General features: G+C 36.9%; 2 protein-coding genes across 3 annotated transcripts in view; both read right to left on the bottom strand.

Annotated features, from left to right (window-relative positions):
- Window positions 1-9174, bottom strand: part of ZNF451 (zinc finger protein 451) — a 121651-nt gene extending 112477 nt beyond the window's left edge. For both annotated transcript variants that reach the window (XM_032299757.1, XM_032299758.1), the window contains exons 1-2: window positions 9042-9174; window positions 6218-6333 (exon numbers count right to left, since the gene is read on the bottom strand). The gene's annotated coding sequence lies outside the window, so the exon portion shown is untranslated. The remainder of the gene's footprint in view (window positions 1-6217; window positions 6334-9041) is intronic.
- Window positions 6795-9474, bottom strand: KIAA1586 (KIAA1586 ortholog). The gene has a single exon (XM_032299762.1). It carries the CDS (start codon window positions 9358-9360, stop codon window positions 7144-7146), a length of 2217 nt encoding a protein of 738 aa, XP_032155653.1. The 5' UTR covers window positions 9361-9474; the 3' UTR covers window positions 6795-7143.
- Between the last annotated feature and the right edge of the window lie 404 nt (window positions 9475-9878).

The raw sequence follows: 9878 nt of genomic DNA, 5'->3' as shown, positions 1-9878 counted from the left end.
ACGAGGTCAAAAGATCGAGACCATCCTGGCCAACATGGTGAAACCCCGTCTTACTAAAAATACAAAAAAATTAGCTGGGCGTGGTAGTGCATGCCTGTAGTCCCAGCTACTCGGGAGGCTGAGGTAGGAGAATTGCTTGAGCCCAGGAGGCGGAGGTTGCAGCGAGCCAAGGTCGCGCCACTGCACTCCAGCCTGGCGCCTGGTGACAGTGAGACTCTGTCTCAAAAAAAAAAAAAAAAAAAGAAGTTTCCCCACATGTGATAATAATCCTAAAAAATTACATTGTATTAGTCATAGTCGAGAATTTGAAAGAAACCTATGTAAACTGTCAAAAATAAAAAAGCAAATTTCTATTAGCTAAGCTAGAGGATACTCTAAAATATCCTTCTAGTCCTCTGTAGAAAATGACATTACAGAACTGTCAAATGGAGACAATCAATGCATATATAGCCAAAAGAAAACTCAGAGCCAGGTACAGTGGCTCACCCCTGTAATCCTAGAACTTGGGGAGGCCAAGGTAGGTGGATTCCTAGAGCCCAGGAGTTCTAGACTAGCCTGGGCAACACGGTGAAACCCTGTTTCCACAAAAATATACAAAAATTGGCCCAACGTGGCAGCACGTGCCTGTGGTCCCAGCTACTCAGAAGACTGAGGTGGAGGTTGCAGTAAACTGAGATCGTGCCACTGCACTTCAGCCTGGGCAACAGAATGAGATCCTGTCTCAAAACAAACCAATCAACCAACCTAGAAAAAAATAATTATAGAGCTGTAATTAATAAAAAGATCATGTCTTTTTCACATCTATATTTTGTGATATTGTTAACTTTTAAATATTGTGAAGATTATAGTGATTTATTTTCTTAATCTAAATATTTCAAATAATTTCTAATGGTGTATTCACAATTTTGTGGGATTATTTTTCTTAGAGTGTGCCAAATTCAGTAATCAACAGGGCCCATAAAACCTGAAACCAGGCTAGGTGTGGTGGCTCACACCTGTAATCGCAGCATTTGGGGAGGCTGAGGTAGGATGATCACTTGAGCCTAGGAGTTCGAGACCAGCCTGGGCAACAGAAGACCCCTGTCTACAAATAATTTTAAAATTAGCTGGGGATGGTGGCACATGCCTATAGTCCTAGCTACTTGGGAGGCTGAGGCAGGAGGACTGCCTATGTCTGGGAGGTCAAAGCTGCAGTGAGCTGTGACTGTGCCACTGTACTCCAGCCTGGGCAAGAGTGAGAACTTGTCTCAATAAATACATACATACATACATACATACATACATAAATGGAACCATTCAATATGCAATTATTATCCTTGTTGAAAGACAGATAAATTAACACTCAGAGACATTAGTTAACTCTCCCAGGCCATCTTGATATTAGAAGGTGGAATATAATTTAAAATCACATTTTTCAGGCCAGGTGCAGTGGTTCATGCCTGTAATCCCAGCACTTTGGGAGGCCAAGGCAGGAGGATCACTTGACACCAGGAGTTCAAGACAAGCCTGGGCAACATCACAAGACCCAGTCTCTATAATAAAAATAAATAAAGAAATCAAATTTTCAGTTCCCAACACATTCAATAGTAATTTTGGTTATCTGTTCATAACAAACTATGACCCTGGCAATTAACTAAACCTCTTGAAATATCAATTTTACTACCTACAAAACACAGAAAACCTATTAGATCATCTTTAAATTGCCCTTTCATAACCAGGCCAGTGACAGCTACCTTGAGTTCCGTACCAGATGGAGGGTACAGACTCATTATAACCTTAAACTATCCTGAACAAAGTGGGGAGCCAGTAAAAGCTTTTCAGTAGAGGAAAAATATGTTAGACTTCATAGACAGCTAACCAACCACTCATTCCCAATTATTTCTCCCTTACCTACTAACTGTAATCCCAGCTACTCAGGAGGCTGAGACGGAGTTTCGCTCTTGTTACCCAGGCTGGAGTGCAATGGCGCCATCTCGGCTCACCGCAACCTCCGCCTCCTGGGTTCAGGCAATTCTCCTGCCTCAGCCTCCTGAGTAGCTGGGATTACAGGCACGCGCCACCATGCCCAGCTAATTTTTTTTTGTATTTTTAGTAGAGACGGGGTTTCACCATGTTGACCAGGATGGTCTCGATCTCTTGACCTCATGATCCACCCGCCTCGGCCTCCCAAAGTGCTGGGATTACAGGCTTGAGCCACCGCGCCCGGCCTCCCTTACCTATTTCTAATACAAAAGCTATGAAAGGTAAAAGCTCACATTCCAACTTTCCCTTGCAATGAGTATGGCCATGCTGACACAGTTAAGGCCACTGAAATATAAGTCTGCTTAATAACACTTCTGACAAAGCTTCTGACTTCCTGATGAATATACAGGGCTTGACCCAGCCCTTGCCATGTTGCCTTACATTGAGCATCCCTGAAATTGTGCCAGGCATCCTGCAATTATGAGAAAAAGACCTAAATCACCCCAGATAACACAATAATGACACTATTCAGCTACTCAAGCAAAGGTTGTAGCCATCCCAGATTTGCTATACAAGATTATAAATCTGTTTAAGTGATTTGAGTTTCTTGTTGTCTGACTGTCTTCCCAATAATTTACATGAGAATAAATGTGTACTTTAGAATAGTTAATCCTTAGTATAAAGGATATATAATATTAACAAGGGCTAAGAATGAGGGCAGAGGGACTTGTTAGAAAGTTATTATATTACTCTAAGCAAGAAAAGTAGAAACTTGAACCAAGATAACTACAGGAAAAGAGGTGGAAGAGACAAGGCAAAGTAGATGAAGAAAAGGTTTCAAATATCTTCGACATTTCTAATTTGAGCATCAAGGGAAATGGTTGGACCATTTCTCAAAACAGGTATGATAGCCAGGCGCGGTGGCTCACGCTTGTAATCCCAGCACTTTGGGAGGCCAAGGCGGGTGGATCACGAGGTCAAGAGATCGAGACCATCCTGGTCAACATGGTGAAACCCCGTCTCTACTAAAAATACAAAAAATTAGCTGGGCATGGTGGCGCGTGCCTGTAATCCCAGCTACTCAGGAGGCTGAGGCAGGAGAATTGCTTGAACCCAGGAGGCGGAGGTTGCGGTGAGCCGAGATTGCGCCATTGCACTCCAGCCTGGGTAACAAGAGCGAAACTCCGTCTCAAAAAAAAAAAAAAAAAAAAAACAGATATGATGAGAGATGAATAAATTCAACTTTGGACCTATTCATTTTAAGATGCCTATGGAACAACAATGTTAAACTGAAGAAAAGACAGTTCACCATGGATCCTTAAGTCAAAAGTAAGGTCTAGATTGCTGAAACTTGGTTTTAAGAGTAACTATCAAATAGGGTAGTGCTATCTAATACAACTACACTGCAAGCCACATATTTCTATTCTAAAATAGAAATACAGTGATAAATCACAGGTGACAAAGTAGACTCAAATATTCAAATTCTTCCAAACATAAGTATCATTTTCTTTTATTTTTCATATCCACACTGAAAAAAATCCCATTCATCTTTTTTAAAATAATTGATTTGACTCCAGACCAAAAGCACATCAGTTTGAAAATATTTCCCTAAGTTAGGTAAATTCAATAAATCTTATGTAAGCTCAGTTTACTGTTAACACTGAATTCAGAGTTACTGAGTATATTGAAAAGCAACCCTAAATCTAATCAATAGAGCAGTTTTAAAATTCTTCTTTGTTTTTACAGTAAATTTACATGATACTATCAAATACAATTAAAACTTCAAGCATATTGACTCATGTTAGAAAAATGAATAAAATTAATCTGATTTTTATTTTTAGAAGTTTTGATTTCAATATAAACTCTAGTACTTGTCTAGGTCAGGCACAAGTAAGCTTTTTCCTATCCTTGGAGCTTCAAATTTAGATCATTCATATGCCAAGGGATATTGGGTAGAAAAATTAAACTGCCATTTTTGGTCTTTGATTATTAAATATTTGGCTAGCATTCCTGTTATTGGAAGAAAATCTTGACTTAACAGTACAGTAAGTTTTGTAGAGCTCTTCTACAATATGACCAACTGACTGACAGGGTATATAAGATCACTAAATTCATCTCTTAATTATTTCCAGAATCCTATAAGCTGGTATTGATTTGTACCATGTGTACTTACATAATGGGCACTTAACTGTACCCAACAAGTAACAATTTGTTGTAGAGACCATTTCAAAACACTGAGCAGATTTTCAAACCATATCATTTAGTGGAATGAAGAAATAACAGAAACATCAAGTTTGTTACAAAATTCTAATGAAATCTGACTTTTTTAACCTAACTTAGCTGGAGCATCATTTATTGTGGCAGAAAATAGTTTTTTTTCTCCTCCAGCTGAAACTGTTCTAAGTAGAGATTTTAAAACAGCTGCATGAGATGTGTGCAGTGGCTCACACCTGTAATCTCAGCATTTTGGGAGGCTAAGGTGGGTGGATCATTTAAACCAGGGAGTTCAAGGCTAGCCTGGGCAATATGAGGAATCCCTGTTTCTACCAAAAATACAAAAACTAGCCGGTTATGGTCGTGTGTGCCTACAATCCGTACTACTTGGGAGGCTGAGGTGGGAGGATGTCTTGAGGCTGGAAGCAGAGGTTGCAGTAAGCCATGATCACGCCACTACCTGAGTAACAAAGCAAGACTCTATCTAAAAAAAAATTAATTAATTAAAAGTTAATTTAAAAAAATTTTTTTTAAAGCTGCATAATTTTGACTTTTTTTTTTTTTTTTGAGATGGAGTTTTGCTCTGTTGCCCAGACTGGAGTACAGCAGTGCGATTTTGGCTCACTGCAACCTCCACCTCCTGGGTTCAAGCAATTCTCCTGCAAGTAGCTGGAAATAGAGGTGCCTGCCACCACACGTGACTAATTTTTGTATTTTACAAAAATACAAAAGGGTTCACTTTCTTGGTCGGGCTGGTCTTGAACCCCTGAACTCAGGTAATCCACCCCGCCTCAGCCTCCCAAAATGCTGGGATTACAGACGTGAGCCACCGTGCCTGGCCATAAATTTGACTTATGAGGCCATGAATTGAAATTATTTCTTCAAAATTTTTAAGTCCTATGAGACACAATGTAGTGTGTTAGTTGGGTAGTTTCTCATATTTCAAAACTGTTCTAAAACTACAGAAATGTACTTCCAATTTTTCAGATTTAGAATCAATCTTTAATATTGCTAGGTACTGTATTCTACAAGCAGTTGTTTGGTACTTAACTAAAGGCCTTGTACTTTTTCTTTTTTTTTTGAGATGGATTCTCGGTCTGTCGCTAGGCTGGAATCCAGTGGTGCAATCTCTGCTCACTGCAACCTCCACCTCCCGGGTTCAGGCAATTCTCCTGCCTCAGTCTCCCGAGCAGCAGGGATTACAGGTGTGTGCCACCATACCCAGCTAATTTTCTTGTATTTTAGTAGAGATGGGGTTTCACCATGTTGGCCAGAATGGTCTTGATCTCCTGACCTCCTGATCCACCCGCCTCGGCCTCCCAAAGTGCTGGGATTACAGGCATGAGGCACTCCACCTGGCCAAGGCCCTGTACATTTTAATAAACATCTTATTTAGGCTTGTACTCATAATATTCTAACAATTTCTTCAACCGAAATAATTTATTTCACCTTTATCCATTTAAAACTAGTTCTCAGCCAGTCATGGTGGCCCATGCCTACAATCCCAGCACTTTGGGAGGCTGAGGCAGGAGGACTGCTTGAGCCCAGGAGTTCAGTACCAACCTGGGCAACACAGCAAAACCCCATCTGTACAAAAAGATAGAAAAATTAGCTGGGTGTGGTGGTATGCACCTGTATTCCCAACTACTCAGGAGGCTGAGGTAGGAGGACTGCTTGAGCCCAAGAGAAAGAGGCTGCAGCAAGTGACTGCAGTCCAGTCTGGATGACAGAGCAAGATCCTCCCCTCTCCCACCAACTCAAAAAAACCTAATTCTTTCATGTAAGAATCTCAGATATTTTACATCTGGCCAAACTTATAACCTTAGTTCCTTCTAAAATTGTTTCTAAAATTTTTTGTTAATTCTAATTTCAGGTGACTAAATTTCATTGATTCTTTTTGGCAGAAGAAATGTAATTTACCTAATTCATTTTGCACCTGCTGAAGTCTCAACTTTCTTACTTTTAATAGTTTCTTAAATAACAGCTTGTTTTGCTCTGCCACAGCAAACTGCAAATTGCCATTGTCAAATCCGCAACATACCTTCTTTGAGTCTGTTTACTGTTCCAGTTGTTGTGCTAGGTTCTGCATCTCCACTTGATTCTTTTTCAGTATGCCTTCATTTTAAATTTAAAAATTTGCTCATATTCATGTGTAAACTAGAAAAATAATTTAATCATGATTAAAATAAGTATTTCAATTGCCAGTTACAATTTACACAGGAATCACTGTAATTCCTGTTGTCTGCATAAAATGTTAAGATAAACATGATGTTACATCAATTCGTAGAAAAAATAATTTGCACTGAATCCATCTGCTGACAGCAGTATCATATCTATCAGCAGTGTGTTTATATTCAATATTGGAAATGACACACAAGTTTGACAGGCACACTACAAAAACCAAACCTTATGCAAGGTAACAGAGTAAAATGTATTCCTGAAAAACAGTAAAGCTAAGCAAAAAAATATTTTACATTGTTTCAGTTTTTACATTTAAGTAAAATTAAGTAAATTAAAATTTTACTTTTAGTCCTACTGAGCTGATTAGTCACATGTAGCTAGTGACTATCATACTAGATAGCACAGATATGGAAATGAGAAAAGAGCCAAAAGGCTTCCAGTTTTGATTCCATTTCTCTTTTATTTGATGTAACCTCCAGGACCTGAGTTGTTTTTTTTTTTTTTTGCATCCTTACTTAAAGTAAAACAGTACAAAATTATAAATGGTGTTTGTTCTGTACAGAACTTCATGGAATATGTATTATGACCAACTCCAGCAAACATGGGCCAATCTAAAAAACTATAGCTCCTAAAACCAGTCTTCAAGGTTATCTTGCTAAACGCCTTTTAAACAGCAACATGCTGATAAAAGTTTAACTGGTTTTCCAAAACAACAAAAAAACCCTTTATATATATAAAGGATGTATAGTACATAATTTACAGATGATAAAAAACACATACAATATTCTATTGTAAGTTCCATATAGCCAATTGATTCTCATGGAAGACTTTTGTTGACTTTTGCCGAACTCTTGTATCTGTGGCCAACCTGTGGTTGCAATTTGACCAAGATTTTACATATGGTGTTGCATCCCAATCTGCTAATTCCTTCCCCAATAAATTTATTGTCATTAAATCTGATACATGATCTATTGTTAAACTATTTCTCACCCTTGTACAAATTATGTTCATTAAATTGAAACCTCTTTCAGCTTCAGCACTATTGATTGCAATGGTGCTAACTATCTTTCTAGCTTTTTGTATAGTTGGAGGAATTGAAACATTGTTTGATTTTATATTGTTGTTTACAAATTCCCGAAAATCATTCAAATCAACTTCATATTTTAAAATTTCACACAAATGAAATAATTTTTTTTCACCAGCTATCCATGGTGAAGTTATTTCTTCATAAGGCCATGTAGAAGGTTCTAGCAAATCAAAGTAATTAAAAATACTTTCATCATGGTTTTGCTCAGATAAAAGGCGTAGATTCATGTGCTGAATTATATTGTCTAGTAAGATATTCCTAGGAAGAGCATTAAATTTATTGTTTTTATTAAATGGAATATCTTTAAACTTATCTGACTTGACTAAATCTTCAATTTGAGATTCGTACTTTCCAGTACGAATTTTTAAGTTTTCCAAAGCTCTTATGGTACATTTGATCAATTTTTGTGCTTTCTGAATATTAGTTGATCTTGACTGTAATGCAGTTGAAAGTACTGAAAATTCTTCAAGGATGTCAATCATTAAACCAAGGTCTTGTAAGAAATTAATGTTAGCTAATCTCTTTGCCAAACCAGAGTAAGAATGAGAAAAATGCACATATAATACAGGATATGCATGCCATACAGCAGTAGCAGCTTGTAAACTACATGCTGCCCATTTTGGTCCCATAACCCGACCAATTTTAATAATTTCAGTTTCAAGTTCTTTAGTTACAGTTCCTAGAAGCTTGGTTTGATTTTTATTAGGTTGATGATAAATAGAATAAATTTTATCAAGAAATATTTTTAAATGATTAATTTGTTTTATTTCAGATATAGAATCATCAAGTGACAATTGCAATCGATGATTTAAACAGTTCCAAATGATGATTTCAGGAAAATTTTCTAACAATTTTGTAGTTACTCCAGACTTTCTTCCCAGAATTGTATTAGCACCATCAGAACAAAATGCAATTAGATTTGCTTTCAAATAATCATTTGTAAAACCACAATCATTTAAAGTAGACAATAATGTATTGAAAATATACTCTGCTGTAGTTGACACCAATTCTTTTAAAGCAACAAATAACATAACAGGTGCAGAAGCTGACTGAATTGTGCACTGGAGATAAATCACTAGGGTGCTTTTCTTTGAAACTGTAGATGCCTCATCAATCATGATACAGATTTTGGCATTCTCTTCTATAATATTCGTAAATATCTTCATTTTCATTTCTTTTGCAATATGTTCTGCTATTCTTGTTGCACTGTAACGTGTATTTAAACAATTTACCTCTCCATTTTTTTCCTGTAATTCCATTGCCCCCTCAATATCAGATAAAGGTCTATTATGTTTTACTAAACTGTAAACAGTATTGAAAACTTTTACAGTAGCATCAATGTTTTTATTGTTTTGTTTATGTACTAAATTAGAAATTGAATCATTAGCTGATTCCTTTAACAAATCCTGAATTTTACCATGAGCTTTAGAAACATCATGTTCCCTAATTTTTTTTCGTAGAGAAGCTTGTCTAGTAGTTTTATTACTGCCATTAGGGGTTACTAAATATGCAATCCATTCCTTGGACACATGAACATGCTTTTCTGCTTTTGATCCTAAATGCCGAACTGTTGAACAATCCTTACATCCTAATTTACCTTCTTTTATTTCAAGCCATTTGTACTGTTCTGTAAACATAAATGCTTGTTTTTCATTCCAACAATCTGGAAGCACAAGATTATCTATTTCTTCCTTTGATGAACATGATGGTTTTTCTTCAGTGATTGGCTGTTCAATATACTCAAAATCTGGTTCCTTTGCCTTAGACAATCCGCAATGATTTTTGCTCACTTCATTACTTTCTGTGTCTGTTTTCACCTTCTTCACTTTTAAAAAATGCAAAAAATCACCCTGTCGTTTTGGCGCTTTAGGAAACAGAATCTGAAAAATAATTTTATATATGTAAGTAAAATTCATAACATTTTAAGGGTCAATGTAAAAGTTAACTTAGTGAATCTTTATCTAATTTTGGAAATAAATTTTAAACTTAAATATTTAACCTGATTTTCAGCTTGTATCTAAAACATCAATATGATGTGAGTGGGCGTGGTGGCTCACGCATATAATCCCAGCACTTTGGAAGGCTGAGGTGGGCAGATCATGAGGTCAGGAGTTCGAGACCAGCCTGGCCAACCCCATCTCTACTAAAAATACAAAAATTTGCCAGGTGTGGTGGCATGTACCTGTAGTCCCAGCTACTCGGGAGGCTGAGGCAGAAGAATCGCTTGAATATCGGGAGGTGGAGGTTGCAGTGAGCTGAGATCACACCACTGCACTCCAGCCTGGGAGACGCAGCGAGACTCCATCTCAAAAAAAAAAAAAAAATTATTTATATATATATTAATATATATAGTAATATATTAATATATATATATATATAATATAAATATATATTGTTATATAAAATATAAATATATATTAATATATAATAAATA

This window comes from Sapajus apella, unplaced genomic scaffold, assembly GCF_009761245.1.
Source record: "Sapajus apella isolate SASKATOON/1434 unplaced genomic scaffold, GSC_monkey_1.0 scaffold41, whole genome shotgun sequence".
NCBI lineage: Eukaryota > Metazoa > Chordata > Mammalia > Primates > Cebidae > Sapajus > Sapajus apella.
Note: the sequence above shows the minus strand (reverse complement) of the source record. Positions and strands in the feature narration are given on the sequence as shown.